Source organism: Lepisosteus platostomus, chromosome 14 (genome assembly GCF_059453375.1).
Source record: "Lepisosteus platostomus isolate fLepPlt1 chromosome 14, fLepPlt1.hap1, whole genome shotgun sequence".
Taxonomy (NCBI): Eukaryota; Metazoa; Chordata; class Actinopteri; order Semionotiformes; family Lepisosteidae; genus Lepisosteus; species Lepisosteus platostomus.
This window is the reverse complement of record NC_142624.1, coordinates 28,555,314-28,572,597: the sequence shown is the minus strand read 5'-3', so window position 1 is coordinate 28,572,597 and position 17,284 is coordinate 28,555,314. Positions and strand designations below refer to the sequence as shown.

General features: G+C 34.0%; 1 protein-coding gene across 4 annotated transcripts in view; it reads right to left on the bottom strand.

Moving 5' to 3' along the window:
• Positions 1-325: 325 nt before the first annotated feature.
• Positions 326-17,284, bottom strand: part of pla2r1 (phospholipase A2 receptor 1) — a 29,265-nt gene continuing 12,306 nt past the window's right edge. For 2 of the 4 annotated variants that reach the window (XM_088605479.1, XM_088605481.1), the window contains 19 exons: positions 16,399-16,607; positions 15,436-15,581; positions 14,853-14,940; positions 14,552-14,681; positions 14,105-14,140; positions 13,849-14,009; positions 13,388-13,452; positions 13,201-13,304; positions 12,395-12,531; positions 11,610-11,727; positions 10,569-10,708; positions 9,707-9,845; positions 8,734-8,969; positions 7,103-7,280; positions 6,285-6,416; positions 4,298-4,420; positions 2,859-3,038; positions 2,398-2,433; positions 326-1,813 (listed from right to left, as the gene is read on the bottom strand). In XM_088605479.1, coding sequence (XP_088461605.1) covers positions 1,596-1,813; positions 2,398-2,433; positions 2,859-3,038; positions 4,298-4,420; positions 6,285-6,416; positions 7,103-7,280; positions 8,734-8,969; positions 9,707-9,845; positions 10,569-10,708; positions 11,610-11,727; positions 12,395-12,531; positions 13,201-13,304; positions 13,388-13,452; positions 13,849-14,009; positions 14,105-14,140; positions 14,552-14,681; positions 14,853-14,940; positions 15,436-15,581; positions 16,399-16,607 — 2,576 coding nt within the window. In that variant the 3' untranslated portion in view covers positions 326-1,595. Of the gene's footprint in view, positions 1,814-2,397; positions 2,434-2,858; positions 3,039-4,297; positions 4,421-6,280; positions 6,417-7,102; positions 7,281-8,733; positions 8,970-9,706; positions 9,846-10,568; positions 10,709-11,609; positions 11,728-12,394; positions 12,532-13,200; positions 13,305-13,387; positions 13,453-13,848; positions 14,010-14,104; positions 14,141-14,551; positions 14,682-14,852; positions 14,941-15,435; positions 15,582-16,398; positions 16,608-17,284 lie in introns of those variants that run through there. The other 2 variants (XM_088605480.1, XM_088605482.1) reach the window with 2 other exon arrangements.

The following is a 17,284-nucleotide window of genomic DNA, read 5'->3' as shown; positions in this document are numbered from 1 at the left end:
TTCAGAGCAAATATCACTTATGTTTCACCAATTAGTTTTTAAACAATAAATGAACTTCATCATTATTCAACAGACATATACTGTACTGTAAGTTCATTACAGAGTCCAGGACAAAACAATAGATATTTTTGTAAATACGTAATCCATTAGTAATTTTCCCAAACATGTATATAAGAAACACCCTAACCCTGCTTTCACAATAGTATAATCACAAATACTGTATTAGGAGTGCTAGTGAAAAGACAACACCCACAGAATAGGCCTTCTATTGATCAAAAATAAAAACCTTGTGGTACTAAATATGGTAATAAAAACACACGTACACTCATTTTAACAATTTTATTCAACAGTTTGATGGGGGGAAGCACTGCAGTGTGTGACTTCATGTAGTTTACAGTGAGGCATTTTTATTTTATGACCGAACCGCTCATGGTTGGTGTGGAGTATATACATTTTCTGTACCAATATATTTCTATTGTACCAACACCATTATGATTTAGCTAAGGCTTATTGTCCATATTACAACAAAACACAACACAATGACCAAACATTGGCAAACATACTTTTTCTAATATACTTAAATATTCTGTTGTATGCCATTTTAAATACACAAATGAAAAAATAAAATAAACTCACAAAAAAGTGCAGATTAAGTACCTACTAAAAGATTATTATTTATAATGTTTGATTTCAGGCTTCACGATAATAAAATATCCTTTTGTATTTAATGCACACTTACAAAAACAGTAATGATTAAATTAATTTCCCTGTTCTTTTAAGGCTTGCTTGAAATACAATACTGCTGTAGATAATACCATAGTAAAATATGTAACAGCCCAGAGATCAAACTGGCACTAATAGCTCCATAAGTTGATTGTGAAAGTAACAAGGGATAAGCAGTGCTCCCCGCCAGTCACAAATGCAGTTTCCATGTTGTACATTGGTTGATATTGTGAACCGGCTGTTCCAACTTTATGGCACGTAACAAATTTCACAAATAAACATAATTTGGCAATATTTCTTTCCTTTTTATAGTTACCTACCCTAGTGTCCTAGACCAGAACAAATATTTAATTGTATCTGCCTTCATTCTTATTATATTTTATAAAAACATTAAAAAATATATACATGTATTCCCATTTTTTGTTCCAAAAGAAGCATAGCCCATTCCTATATATTCATCTTCAATATACTGCCATTATATTGCTTGTAAGTCATTACTTTAGACTATTGAAGTAAGGAACATTATTTGGACTTTAAACAAAGAAGAAAATTAAACAGAAAAGCAAGAAAATGCTGCCTTTTGTTTTCCTCCAAAAGAAATCTTGCATATTGAATTCATCTGCCTTAGGCAACTGGATGAAATATAACAATAGTAGTCTTAAATTTACAGGTGCAGCTATTTTCTTACCTTAAATATTTGTTAGTTACATCTATGCCTAAACTCTAACAGTAACAAGTTTTTGTTTTTCATCTTGCTTTAGGATCGGTACTTATCCTATGTCAAATGTTTCAAGCAGATTCATCCTTTTTGTCACTGCCACAGTTTTCTGCAACTGATTATCACCTCAATTTGAAGGTCTTTAAAGGAAATCCTACTGTCCAGTGTTTGAGTCAAAGTCTGTAATAAGAATACTTCCATCTGAATCTGTAGCTTCTGAACCTGCTTGATGGTAGTATGCATTTCCAAATGAAGAAAGCCTTCTGAACCGTACCACATTTCTTTTATATACACACCAAAGTGATCCTACAAGCACCACAAAAATCAGTATTGCCACTAGGACAGCAACTGGAATCATTCCTTGATGCACACCTGAAACAGAAGTGATTCGAGTCACACTATATACTATCTACAGCAATAACTAAACACTGTTTCCTAATGTATGTTTATGCATCATAGATTATTCAGAGTAATAATCTGGAATCTTAAAACTGTAAATCATTAAGGCTTAAATATTTATTGTATTACATCATTTTAACAATAGACATTTTTCGGTTGAAAAAAAGTGGCCAAGGTTATTTATCCCGTCTAGTCTTTTGAGACTGTGGTGAGGACTTGTAGATAGTAGTGAGATCTGTTTCAGGCTCTCTCTTGTGAAGTGAAGTTTGCACTTTAACCATTGAGAGAAAAATCAGCTTGATCGCATTACATAATTACGTCAATGCTTTTAAGAAAGGATGTCTATTAAATATTAAATAGATATTTTAATTTCCTCTAAGCTAGGCATAAAAAGCCATAGACCATTATGGAACAAAATGAATCTTTAAGAAATGTAATGTAAAAAGAACATTTAAAGCTCAGCTAATGGGAACAAAATATATAATACATTTTCATGTCTAGATTTACTATGGTAAATTAAATTTAGTTCAGCTCTAATGTTGCCTATGAATACTTACCTTTTAGTGGCTCAATTTCTATTTCATTGCTTACATCTGCAAATAAAGCAAAAAAATAAGTAATCTGCTTACTTATTTCTACATTTGCTCAATATTGTTACATTCTTTAAAGAAAATGTAGCACCATTTGTATGTTTTTTCAAGTAAGGTTGGGATTTACAGTACATTTCTATATTAATACACTTTCTTTCTATACATTGTTTAAAAATAGTCTACTGTGTCATGTTATAATCTAACCCATTAGTAAAAAAAAAGACAAGTTTCGGAAATATAAGTCAAAAACAGAAATTCTGCAAGAACCTCGACCATTAACCTGTCATTAACTGAATTCCCTGCACTACTTAAATGACACTTCAGTACAAGATTTTCATGTGTCTCAAGGAACAACTGCATCTAAAATATTCTTGAGAAAGAGGGTTGAAACTGGAACAAATAATAAAAGCTTTTAACTTTAAGCATACCTCCATGTATTTTACAAATAAATCCTAGTTTCTCGTTACAGTGGGACAACTGCCAGATGCCATCAGAGAGCCGCACAGAAACACAGCTATCAACCGTAAGAATGTCTGCTTCTGGGCCTTTTCCAAAGGGCCAGTTTGAATACTTGATTGGAGAGCCATTGAACCATTCTAAGGCATCATCTACAAAAAAAGAGATCAAGAGTTAATGATAAAGTTTGGAAATTCAAGTGTTAATGTCCTGTGTGGTCTTACTGTACATTGTGATCAACAAAGTGTTGTCCACAGGCTTAGTGAGTACCTGACAACTGGCTGTTGGTTGCTTCATACTGTTAGGTCATGAAAATCATTAAAGGTTTATAAATGGAAACACGGAGTCTGTTTTATTTTATGGTACATTAAATAAGGAAAAATAACTTAATGAAATAAAAACAGAGACAGAAGATTTCTCAGTTAATATATTAAGACAAATTATGTATTTAAGTAGGAATGGTGGAATACTGTATGAAACTCTCTACATGGCTGAGGCAGTAAAAATAAAATGACATCTTTCTATTGGATGATGTGTAATAAGATCTCTTTTGTCACCAATTTGGATTAAAAATACACTTAACACTTTGGTGACTGGAGAAAATATTTCCTTAAAGTTGTTTCTGAACGAATTGTATCAAACATTGTGGCACACGTCTTGTGCACTTCTCAGCCATGTAGCAACAACTATTCATCTGCATACACCTTGACTAATAATTCTGGAGACAGCAGTTACTGGTATTTAAGAACACTGAAAGTTAGAATGTGACAGCGGTTGGCTGTACATTGTTTTAATGTCTACAGATCAACTATGTCTTGTTAATTAAACAATGTTAGGATGACTTGTAGTGTTTAGTGATCATTGTTATCCTGGTACCCCATGCTTCCATGGCAAAACAGGACCTTTACAATAGGTTTCAACAGATCAAAACTATTACAAATGCAATAGGGACTTGAAACAGGTCAGCTATGAACAGAGCAGAGGAGATGTGTTTCAGACTATGGTTTGCGGTGCTACAGGCATTATAACAAATCTTTCCCCAGAAAGGAAAATACTGAACAGGAACAACCAGGTGGAAAAAACATGCTTATTTCCCAAAATGACAATGCTCACTCCTACACAGTCAGGAGTAGGTATACACAGGTATTTCTTCTTGCTTACAACGTTTATGTCTAGACTGCTATAAATCTGATATGGAACCAGCTGAACTTGGTAAATAGCAAATAATATTTACCTATGATTATCTATGAATATTTATGAATTGGCTTCATTACTCTGTTCTCCTCCCCACTGATAGCTGATGTGTTGTGAGCATTCTGGCGCACTATGGCTGCCATCGCATCATCCAGGTGGATGCTGCACATTGGTGTTGGTGGAGGGTAGTCGCCATTACCTGTAAATCAATACTTACTGTCAGTGTCATATGTAATTCCAAGCCAAACTGTCTGATGTGGTAATTCAAATGTCTTTAATTCCTCAAGAACAAATCTGTTCTCCTCTTCGTTTTTAATGGTCAGTATGTCAGAACCATTTGCTGAAAAATAAATATTCAGTAACTGATCTATAGACTTTACATAAGCATCATTAGAAGGAATGTAACAAAAGACTTGTATTTCAGGCTTTAGAGTAAAGCTGTCACTCAACAAAACATAAAAATAAAATGATAGCTAATATCTGCCAATAGTCTGTAGAAAAATATGTTTGCAACACATTCTTAATCATGTCCATCTGCTACACTAAATCTATAGAAATTACATTTGGTGGTTTACATGACAATGCTAGTGCTAAATTACAATCAATGGGTTTAAATGTTTTTTTTTTATTTCAATATATGAAAGAGAATATTGCTAGCAATACACATAATGTTCATTGCAATCTCAGGTTTCAGTGAGTGGCTTTTTAAAGCCTCAGAGTTTGACAGGAATTGTACTGCCTCTGACATACTGCGCAAGGAAGTAAACAGCTCCTGGGCTGCAATAAAAATATAATTCAATTTACAGATCACAAGATGCATACGAATTCATCATTAAACAGAACAGCATGCTGGAGCCTCTGGTATATGTTTTTGAGACACTTTTCCATTTCCATATACTGTAAAGTATTCTGCAGTCATAACCTGACCTAAAAACAAGAGACAATGCTTTATGTCTTTGTAACAGTGGCTGACATCACTCTTTCCAGCCACTCTTCAAAGAATAGCAGGGGAGGACATACAAGTTCATGAACTTCTTGAGGTGTGGGTTGAAAATAATCTCCTTTCCCTTTCATCTTGTGACTACATAAAGCTACAGATATCTATGATACATGATGCTATCTGTAAGACAATAGAATTGAAATTCACCTTAAATTTATAGGGAAAAAGACACAAGGTAAATTTCTGAGACATTCTGTATGAGGAAGCACATGATTATTTAAACCCAAAACCTAATAATGTTAAATACACAAATGCTGTATCTGTATTGTATCTCTCAAATGGTAGGGGTTTTTCAGTCTTGCCCGTTACATTAGTTCACAGATAGAAGGAATATGCATAATGAGGATCCAAAAGATTTCAGCTACAATTCTGTTAACTCCTAGAATCTTGAGCCACATTCTAACTCTAGTTAAAAAAGGTATAAGAATCGAAATACTGAAATATTTTTCAGTACTGTATCTGTACCGACACATGTCTCATCTCAAATGATGTACTTACAGTAAGTAGTGTCACATGAAGAAAGAATTACTTAGATTATTTAAATTGATTTAAGTAATCTGTGATGTAATCTTTGATCTTTACTTATAACATTTTATTGTTATGATTTTGATAGTATTCAAGTTAGTCTGGTCACTGAAAATAATGAATATGTCTGCCTCAAGCTTTCTGAATATTAGGTCTAACACTAATTGACCTTGCATTCAGTTTTAATGTAATTTGACCATGAACATTAGCTCTGAAATTATGTTCTCAAATTATGAGCCTTTTTAGACATAACCAGTAGTCCACAACATTCTCTAAACTAATCTACAGTCTCTTAACAGTTCTTACCCTTATCTTATTTAACTGTTGTGAGAACAAGAAGCTATAAATAAAAACACATTCTAACTAAATGATGAAAATACTATATATAACAATATATTAAACTATTTGCATAAATATTCCTGCAATGACAAATAGATAAGGTAGAGGACTAAATGTAGTATACATACTATAATTCAGAAAACTACAGCTTTTGAAAAGCAATCCTTTACCTTCTGCAAAAACATCCATTGGGGGGAGCTCTTGAAACATAAAACTGTTGGTAATAGAAAATTCTGGAATTGACAGCTTCAAGGTCCAGGAAGATTTAAAAACAAAGAAGGAAACTGCTTTGCTGTAAGCTGCTTTAGCTTAATTATGAAATCACCAGTTTGATCTTTACCTTTTTGTCTGCAATGTGTTTGGCCATCTTCTAAGCTCAGTTTCATCATAACCGGTTCAAAACTGTAGCAGCTGCTTTGAAACTTCACCCACGTCTTTGGGCACTCCGTTTTAAAAGAAATGGGTTCACTTTCTGTGAAAAAAAATGGTATAAGCTTTGTTGAATTTTTGGATTTTTTGGTTTTGCTAATAAGGCTACACCACACTTACAGACTCATGTTTTAAAGGCAATTGACTCATATATTATCACTTGAATATATTTACACTTGAAAGGGGTTTCTTTCAAAATATTTATCAAGAAAATGTTTACTTTGTAAGCTTTTGGCTGTATACACAATGTGTTCCAACAGGTTCTTAGCTCTTATAATACATGATACTCCATTACTACACATAACACAAAATAAGCCTATAGTTTACTGCATGCTCAACATTAACAATAATTAGCCAAGTTAGAATACAAAGCTGCCTCTTGTTTTTGTTTGTGATAAGACATTTCAAAATACATAATTCTTTTATTTATCTTCCAGCAGTAACATGTCAACGTGTCACAGCCTTGTACCAAGTTTATCCTTTCATTCACCTTCAATGTGTTTAACCCATTTGTTGATATATAAATTAATCTCACAAACCATCCAAAAATAACCAGATGAGCTTTACTCCTGGCAGTTGAAGGTCTTTTGTGATCACTTGGATGAGGTCCTCCATTTTATGAAACCCTGATGCTGAATTTAATGGTCTTTCCATTTGAAATCCAAAGCTTTATTTTAAAACATTAATGTTTTGACACCAGGAATGACACTCAGGAATGTTTTAACTTACTCAGGAGCTCATGGCACACAGCACCCCGAAGAGGAGTTTCACAGTCAGCCCTTTTCCACTTGCCATTAATGTCCATATACACACAGTCACCAAGTAAATGTTCGTCATTATCATCATCGTCCCAGTGAGTAAAAAAAGAAGCGCTGCCATCTGACCACTGATAACTAATTCCATTTTGCTGTAAAAAATAAACAATATAAAACAGTAAGTCTGCAATTAAAAAGTCATGATTACACCATTCAAGTTAGTAAACATACAGTATCCTTATTAAACCTCTTAAGGCCTTATGTATAAAATCAAAGAGATAAATGACATTTCCTAAATGGAAAAAGAACATTTTATTGTGCTAAGGTTTTGGTCAAATTAATTTTAGAAAACCTAGACCACATATTCCATGTGAAGAATAATAAAAAAATAATCTGAACATATTTATCAGTTAAGACTGTTAGGATGTTTTAGAGTACATAAAATGTAATGGCTCATGTGAATAAATCACTAAAAAAAGGCCTCAGCTTGATGATTAATGTTGGAACAAAACCATCTGGAGGAAATGCTAAGCACGACACATAAATGACTGATCTTCACTTGTGTGTCTATTAGATTTTCATTTTTGGAAAATTGGCCAAGCAAAGCAATTCAATAGTCAGTAGGTGCAATGCAGCCACATTAATTCTTTACAATACATAAAGCAGACATTTGTAACATTTGCTCATTAATATATAATTACTAATCTACATTTCTTTCAGTAATATGTAGAAATAATAGTATTGCTTTACTTGAATGGGGCTCAGAAACTGTCATGACTCTTTCATAAACAAGACAGAACACATATATAATTCTTTACAACCTTTTGTGCAAATGACTTTACAGACATGCAATTATTTGTAACTCTTCATAATGAGACCTAATTTCAGGTAAAAGCTAAGAGACGAACTCCAGGCAGAGAGAAGTCAGGTGAAAGTGATGGAAGACACCACCAAGGACTTGAAACTGACAAGGACTTTCTGCCAACACAGGTCATTAACAGTGGATCTAGCATTGTCACCCAAGATTTTAGTTTGCTAGATGGTTTTTATGCATATTGGTATATCACGTTAACTGTTTTTTAGCCACAATCAAGTAAAGTGATACCAAAATATACTGAAATATATTCAGTAATATACTGTAATATACAGTAAATAATTCAGGATAGATGTTATTTACTAATGTTTTACTAAAATTTGGGTGGCTAAATAATATATTTGGCTATTCAATTTACAGATAGTTCTTTCAGTGTTATTTCTTGATTTAAAGATAAAAATGTAATTAACCACACTAGAAAAATGATAACATGGCGTAACAAGTAAGGCAGCTAAAGATGATAGACAATGACTTTGACATAAAGACACTCAAAGCATCAAACCTTACACATTAGTCTTAAGAATGACATACAGCACATGTATTTCACTTCAATATCAGGGAGCAAGTTCATTCATCTCCACATCACCTTCAACATTTAACAACAGTTTCGTAGGTTTCATTATGATCTGCCTTGGGACATACAAACAGATTTCATGCTGAAGCACAGTCTTCACATGCAGCTTTTTGCAAAACCACACTGCTAAACAGTTTAAATGTACAGAAATACATACGTCTTGACTATATAGTCCAATCCAGTGTGGGTGTGCCAATTTATTCACAATGACTGTAAGGAAAGCCTGGTGAAACTCATCAGTAATGCTCACTAGCTCAGATTCTTTTTCTAAGCATTTATTCAGGGCTTCATACCAGGTCATGTTGCCATGAATAACCCTGTAGCTGCGGTTCTTGTATTCAATTGTTTCAGGAAGGGGATGAAAATATGACTGTGATGGAGGTTTAGATGGGTCTGTTCAAAAAGAAGAAGAAGAAGAAAAAGGAACTAAGGAAACAGGTAATTCCCATCAATCAAAATGGTGAACTGCAAGGGTAGAAGAAGAAGAAATGCCAGGGCTAGCAATTTTCAGACACAAGCATTTTTTAACACAATTATTTTTAATTATATACCCACCCAATTTAGAATTGCCAATTGTTCTCAAGACTCAGCTCTCCAGTAATGACTCCCACACCCATTAAGGGGAGAAGTACAGTAGGTACATAGAATATGCTCTTCTTGCCTCCTATGGTCATTCATCTCAGGTTGAAACTGGATTCTTAGTGCTCAACCTGTGCACTGAGCAAGCACCTTTGCTGGTTGGGCACATGTATGTTATGTTTAAACTTAAGCATCCTATCATCCATTGTCAGAATGTCACTGATAAGTATCAACAGTAACACAGATTCTAACCCAGAAACATGGGGCACAATGTAGGACAATCACAGTCCATCGCAGACAGCACATCTTTAGGACGTGGGAGGAAATTATCACGGTCTATGACAGGATTAAATTCCACACAACCACACCACCCATAACGTTAAAAAATGAGCCCAAAACACAAATCCACAAATCCTGTAGATTGGGGTGGCAGTATATTTAAAGATCAAAATAAATCAATGAGGAATTGTTGCAATTAATGAGAATATAAATGATGACTGTAAATATTTCACAGACATCCAAGTCATTTTAAAAGAGAAAGATAACCTTACCCTGCGGCTTCTGACATACAAATCCATACTCATGTTCAAGACATGGCTGGTTGTACCATTTTCCAGACAGATGATAGTTGTAATTGTTGGACATCAATGTGCAAAGTGGAGTATCACTACCTTTTAAATCATCTTCATTCTGTAATAAGTACAAAAAGCTGCATTTGAAAGACAGTAAAATTTGAATTTGTCTAATGATTTTACGTCTTTTTCCAGTTCATATGAGAGGTCTGTGAAATATGAACTCTGATCCTGGAGCACCTCTGTGTCTTGTTTTTTTTCCAGCCATGTTCTTCATTGCTGGCTGATTTCTATTTGCAGCATTTGTTAAAGCTGTGTTTTGCAGTTGGTATCCATTTTAGCAATTTGTAAGCAACAAAAGCCCTCTTTCAGTTGTCCCTCCCAATTTCCTGTGCAGGTCTATCATAAATCCATCACCTATTAACAGATGATTATTCATAAATAAAGAAGTAAACTCTTAATAAACAAAATTCATGAGAACACACATACAATTCTGGATGTAGAAGCTGTAGGAAATCTTCCTGGTGTAAGTTATTTTTACAACCAAGGACTAAGGGCAGAAACAGTTTAACAAAATTTGTAACAAGAAGGTAGGCCACACAAAGGCATAAGTTAGAACCAATTATTATGAGTTCATCTGGAAAGAAAATCAAATCTCCTTTCAATATCAGGTGATATATCAGGTGAATATACTGTTATTTGTGCATATGTAATAAAAAAATACAGGCGCACTGTAGATCAGCTCTCAAGGAAAAGTGTATCTATGACAAATAAGTCAGTTTTACATTTTATTTTTCCAATAATCTATAACAACATTTTAATAAAATGTATTTATACGTACAGGATCAAAGCTCTCTGGTTCAATGGGTGACCAGTTAGTGTAAGTTACAGGTTTTCCATTAACCCATTTATTTGTGCCATCATCCTGCAGACCAATCCAGACACTTGTTGTGCCTCCAATAAGCAGCATTGTTACATAAGCTGTGAAAGACAAAAGGAAAATATGCATATGTTTAAAAACTTTGTAAGTAATACCAAACCACTTGCACAAGAAAATGCATCCACATTGGAAAGTTGACATACCACCTATTTTGGTCATGATCTATTTTGGTCATTCCAGTATAATTCTGACTTTGCTGGAATGAAATACACCTACAGTGTAGTATCACAATGGACTTCAATAATAAACAGCATGTCTTACCCAAGACTATAAAAGACATTGCTGTTCATATCTCAAAAATACAACAACTGGAATAGTTCCAATGAGGACAGAAGCATGTGGGCCCTTCAGTGAGAGAGCTATTTTCTTTTTATTGCTGGTGATGTAACTATTGAGCCCATTGCATTATATTGGTCTTGGAAGCCAATAAGGGGGTGCCTGCATGGTGTGCAGGACTGTGCTCCTGATGAAAGAAGGACAGGTATTGTCCCACTGAGGCCGGATTCTGGCTTGCCAGACCAATGGTTTGTGATCAGTGGTTTGACCTCCAGCTTAAGCCTGCTGATGCTCAAGAGCTAATGATATAAAGAGAGCTCTGCACCCAAAAATATTACATTAAAAAAATCAACATTTTACTGAATATGCATCATTTTAAATAGCAGACTAACTTCTTAAATGGAAAACAGGTTTCTCTCATAGGCTTCACCAGCATTTAGACAGGAACAGCATTCAAAATATAAAAATTCCATAAACACCTGCTAGTCAAATAAAATTAATTGACAGCCCTAGTTATTCTATTCACTTTAATAATAACCTACGCCTTAGATTATTTGAGCATATCTTTGCATGTAACTGGTATCAATTGCACTTATACAGGGTCAGTTATCACAATAAGAGTCCATTTAAAAGTAATTTTGAATAAATTCAGGCAGTATACTGTACCTTGCTCTATTTCATTGTCAATTGAAATGAGAGATCCTTCAAGAGATTTACAGGCAGCCTGAGCATCACTCCAGTTCTTTCCTTCACCAGACTGGCTTGGTAAATTAATCAAAATACACTGAGACCAAAACAGAAATATAATTCAGTGATTGTTCTGCTAGAGGTGCAAAAAAATATTTTATGAAACATAAATGCAATCAACCATAATCAATCATGGTGTAAAATAATGAGCTGTTTGTCTTAATTATTTGAAAACTACTCCTACTACAGAAACATTACATAGCATTGTTTGAGTGTTCTTCTAGAGTTAAACAGTACCACTAGAATAAAAAATAATTACTTTATATGATTATGTACATTCTAATCTCTTTATACCTGGAAGCAAACATTTCTAACTGTGCATTAAAGTGGACAAATGCATTCAAATTAGAAAAATTTTATACAATATCAAAATCCATATTGATTTATCCATCCATCCATTTTCCAATTCAGTGTGGCGGGGGAGCTGGAGCCCATCTCAGCAAGCAAGGGGCATGAGGAGGGGTACATCCTGGAGGGGATTTCAGTTCACACCAGGACTGTGGGAGGAAACCTGAGCTCAAGGAGAAAACTGGGGGAGAACATATAAACTCCACACAGATAGCACACACGTCTGGATTTGAACCCAGGACCCCAGCGAGGCCAGGCAGAAATGTTAACCACTGTGCCACAATGCTGATCTAACCCATATTCTCTGACAGCAGATCAAATAAAGGAAAATAATTATAAAGAACCGAAAACCTTACATTGTGGCCAAAGTAAAGCCATTTTTCTGGACAGGCTCCTATGTGATGGGGTTCTCTGGGAATTTCTACAACTGATACAGTTCTGCGCTTACAGATGTAACTGTGGTGGTCACTGCACTTTCCCTCTGACCACCGCCCTGTAATTTATTAGAAATACAGATCATATGTAAAATACATTATTTTCATGTTTCATGTTTCTTTTCACTGACAGTTCACTTGTATGCTTTTATTCTTCTAGACAATAAAGAACACGATACCAAACTGAAGGCAGAATGAACAGTCATTAGCCAAGAAAAAGGGTCATTCCTGAAACCTCTACCTCTGTAAGCAGAATCAGGTTTTGATTTAATTTGAGTAACTCATGAAATTTGTCCAATGGAGAGTCATGATACCTCAGAGTATCCTGAGAGTCAACAGCATAGCACCTTTTCACAAATCAAAATATAGTAGTATGTACTGTAGTGTCCAAATAATATAACAAAGAATATGCTAACACATTAAGATTAATTTAGAATATGTAAACTTCAATCAAATCCAATGATGTTTCTCAGGGACGTCTGTACTACATTGTTCATTCTTTATAAAAAATCTCAGTCATCAATAGAAATAATCAATTTTCATTTTATTAATGACATTCATCCAACCGTTTTCTAACCGCTTTATCCTATTCAGTGTTGCATGGCACCCTGAATGGGATGCCAGTACCTCGCAGGGCACACGCAGACGCAGACAGACACACACTCACACCAGGACCAATTAACAAAACAAAACACAACAAATTTATAATCAAATGATTCTCTATTCACCTGAGTGTGATGCCATGTACACACATTGGTCATTCTTTAGAGGTGATCGTCTTGAATTCCTGTCTTCCCAATTCTCATAATATAAGGGTGATCCATCCCTCCATCTAGGATTAAATTAATCCCTGCAATTAATATAGCCAAATAACACACAACCTTACATTATCGTAAGAACAGCATATATCCTTACCTAAATTCTGATTGGATCAAATCTGGAAACAAGCCAATCCACCACTTTGTATCATTTTGTGACAACTGTGAAGAAAAAGATTACAAAAAACTGTAATATTCTAAATACAGTAAATACTGTCAATCATTATTCCAATTTAACCTCTACAGATACTTGTACACATTATACGATTTTCACAAATAATAAACAAACACCCAAATGCTTCTTCAACCAAAAAGGCATTACACTTTATGAAAATACAATGTATGTGGCTATTCTATTGACACTCTTAATGTGAATTTTTTATGTGAATTGCATACTATTCCCACTCATAACCTACAAAAAACGTACTATTGAAACAAAAACATCGTCTCCTTTTAAAATAAAAATGCATTTTACATTCAATCTGGAAAATAAAAAAGCCTCTGCAATTAAATAGTCTAACACACTGCTAAGTTATTTTCTCTTATTCACCAACTTGCCTTTTCAATTCTGGTTTTAATGAAGTTAATTTCTTCTGAAGATTGAATTGACACTAGTTCAGCTCCCATCATTGTGCAAGCAAAGGACACCGTTTCCCAAGGAAAAGACTGAGTATCAAAGTAGTACTCCGATCCCTTATAGAAAACCCATGGTTCATTCTCTAAATATCAAAAAAATAATTACAGGTTAATGAAACTTATAAATGTTCAAATCCTTACACAAATGATCTAAAAGATTAGCAGAAAAAACACTCACGTTCAGTGTACCAGTAAGGTCTCTTCAATTCTACACCTGAAACAAACATACAGAATTAATAACAGATTGCTTTTAATCAGAAAAAACTCCCAGAATAGCAGAATCTCAACAGGAAGATGTGTATGCTAATAACATACGAGTATGTTGTTTTTAATTTTAACTCATAAGAAATGCCAGATTTCTAGATTTGAAAAAAAGATAACACATTACTATTCAATTTAAAATGCATTCATAAAAATAGTTTGTGACCCAGAAGAAAGAAAAATTAGACAAAAACATCACAATGTACTTAAAGATGCTGGTTCGTTTTATATAATGTGACCATTTACTAACTTGATAATTCACTTGAACCATGGTGCTGTTGTGATCTCTTTGCTTCAGTGCAGGGATACTTAACGTGCAGTACTTCCAATCTACTCCAGCTCAGAGTTTTGCTACATACTTTACCTTTAGGCATTTTACATATCCACTCATGTTTTGCATCACATCTTTGAGGCATCACCGTATTAGTTCTATAAACGGCACAATTCTGTTTATCATCTTCATTGTTTTTGTCATCTATAAATGAAGAAACCACCTAAGGAAGAATGAGGAAAAAAGAAAAATGATGTAAAAAAATGACAATTAAATTCAATATAATAATATATCAATTGTTGTGAAGTATGACTGGCACATTATGTGGTATAATCCAATACTACAACATCTTGTCATCCAATGCACTTCTCGCGATTTCACGAGTTGCACTTACTGGTGTGCCATCAGACCATTCCCAGGCACCGTCAGAATGGGGGTTTCTTTTATTAAATCCAACCCAGAACCATCGATCTTCATCATTTCTTGAGTAAAAAGACACAAGAAATCAGGTTTAAATAGTATAGTCATTCAATATCACTTCTATTAACGTTGCACCCAACCTTACCAGGTTGTTCATGCTATCCATTAATGAGACTTAACATACATACAGATAATCCTTTATACAGAATTTTGTGAAACAAGCCTTTTTTCTAATGCAACTGTTAATTTAGGGATAGAACATATTTCATATTAAATTTAAGAGTCACTGTTGTATATTAACAAAACGTAAAAACAATAATCTTGAAACATGCTTAATATTTCTCTTTTCTCAAATACTCTTTACTAGTACCTCACTAATGCTGGATTAGATTTACAATTTCAGTATTCAAAACGTTGTTTGAGAGTTTAAAGATTTAAAATCCTTCAACAATCAAAATGGTATTTTCAAAAATACCAGCTGATCTTAATCGAGAAATTAACATTGAAACGACACCTTCAGCAGCATGAAGGAAAATTAACATTTGTCTCTTTTTTACCCGTCAAACATGTTCTGTAATATCTCATTCAAAAAGATTTCCTCTTCATAATGGTTGAAGCTTGCAAGATTAGCTCCTAGATCCTGACAAAATGCATCTGCTTCCTCCCATGTTCGTTTCATTAAAATCTTCTCACTGTGGTAAACCTGTAAAGTAAGGTATACATTTTGGACATCTACACAATGTGGTATACTAAGGATTATATCAGCACAGTAATGATCAATGCTCTTTGTTCAGGACATGGTGACTATTCTTTGACTGGTTATTGTACACTTAAATAGGTATGCAATATACAGGTTAATTTTTCTTTCAGCTGAAAATATAAGCATTGTCTGTAGTATACATTTAATGATTTGATTAAAGAATCAAAAATAAATTAGTGAGAACGGCTTCCTACTTGAGCTTCTTACCACCTTAAGCAGGAAAACCAGCAAACTCATTTCAACTGACATTAAATCTAACGGCAAAATCCACTAAAGAGGAATTTTCTTTGTAAAATCAGGAATCCCAGAATTGCTCCACAATAATTAATCGCTTGCGATGGGTGTTGTTTTGTGATATTCTGCAAATTTTTTAAAAACATTAATTGTATAAAAGGTACTATAATGCTAACAATAATAATAATAAAACAATGTAAAAATGAATTGTATACAGTATATTTACAACACGTTAAATAAAGAGCTTGTATATTTATGATAAGAAGACACCTGAACAATTTTCATTGCAATTGTTACAATAATAAGTAAAAGATCAAGAAAGCATAGATACAGTATATATATTTTTTCACATAAAAATGTGTTTTTGGCTGAAAAAAAAATCACATTTGTGATTTCATACAGTTCCAGCAATTATGGAAACCCCTTCCTCCCAATTTGTCGGTTAAACCAAGGGTGTACTGTAATACATTTTACTTTAATGAACTTAAAAAATACACAAAATCAACAATAATTGAGAGCACTTTACCTTGTAACAGTGAAGAAGCTCAGGTTTCGATGTCCATCCAGGTGGACATGGGGCACGTTGGTCGATGTTAATAGTGGAGGACTGGGTGACTTTATAAGTACTTATAGGCTTCTTACATATTGACATTGCCTTAAATGTTTCACAGTCTTTTACCTCCCAGCGACCCAAAGACGTTCCTGCAGACATTGCTACACAGCCACCAGAACTGACTGCAATGGGACACACACAAAATGAAAAAAATCTACTTTAATTTGTACACTAAAATAAAAAAAAGATTTGACACAGAGGGGTTTCATTTAATTGTTACGAAATGACTGAAACACTGAGACATTTGTGGGGTTGCCATATTTTGCATCCTGAATTCCAATTCTTTCACTTGCAGGGTGCCCCAATAAAACAAATAAGCCTTAAGCTGAGAGTCTGGGCTCTTCAGTTACAGGCATGATAAAGAACTAACCCAATATACTAAAAGCAAGAATTATGAACAGCTCTGTTAAAGTACTGCTCCATTAAATAAACATATTAAATGACTGATCAAAAAAAACAAATTAAACGTTTTCGGATATTACTAAAAAATGGTAGATACTTATCAAAACACAAATCATGTTTTTGTTTTCACAGCCAGTCTGTGTCGGACAAAAATGTAAAATGAGACGACAGAGTCCTGAAGTGCAGAGTTGTTCAAATTCAAGCAACCCTTTAATGGACCTTCCACAGATAAATAAACTCAAATGCTAAAATACAGAGCCTGAAAAAACAGAATGTTACAGTTTGAAACTCCCTTACATTGGCGATAGGCATACGGTACATAAAAAATGAAGTTACGCATAATGTAAAAAGTTAACTAATCACCACTATCTGCTCTCTCTACTTTTTAACCATTTGC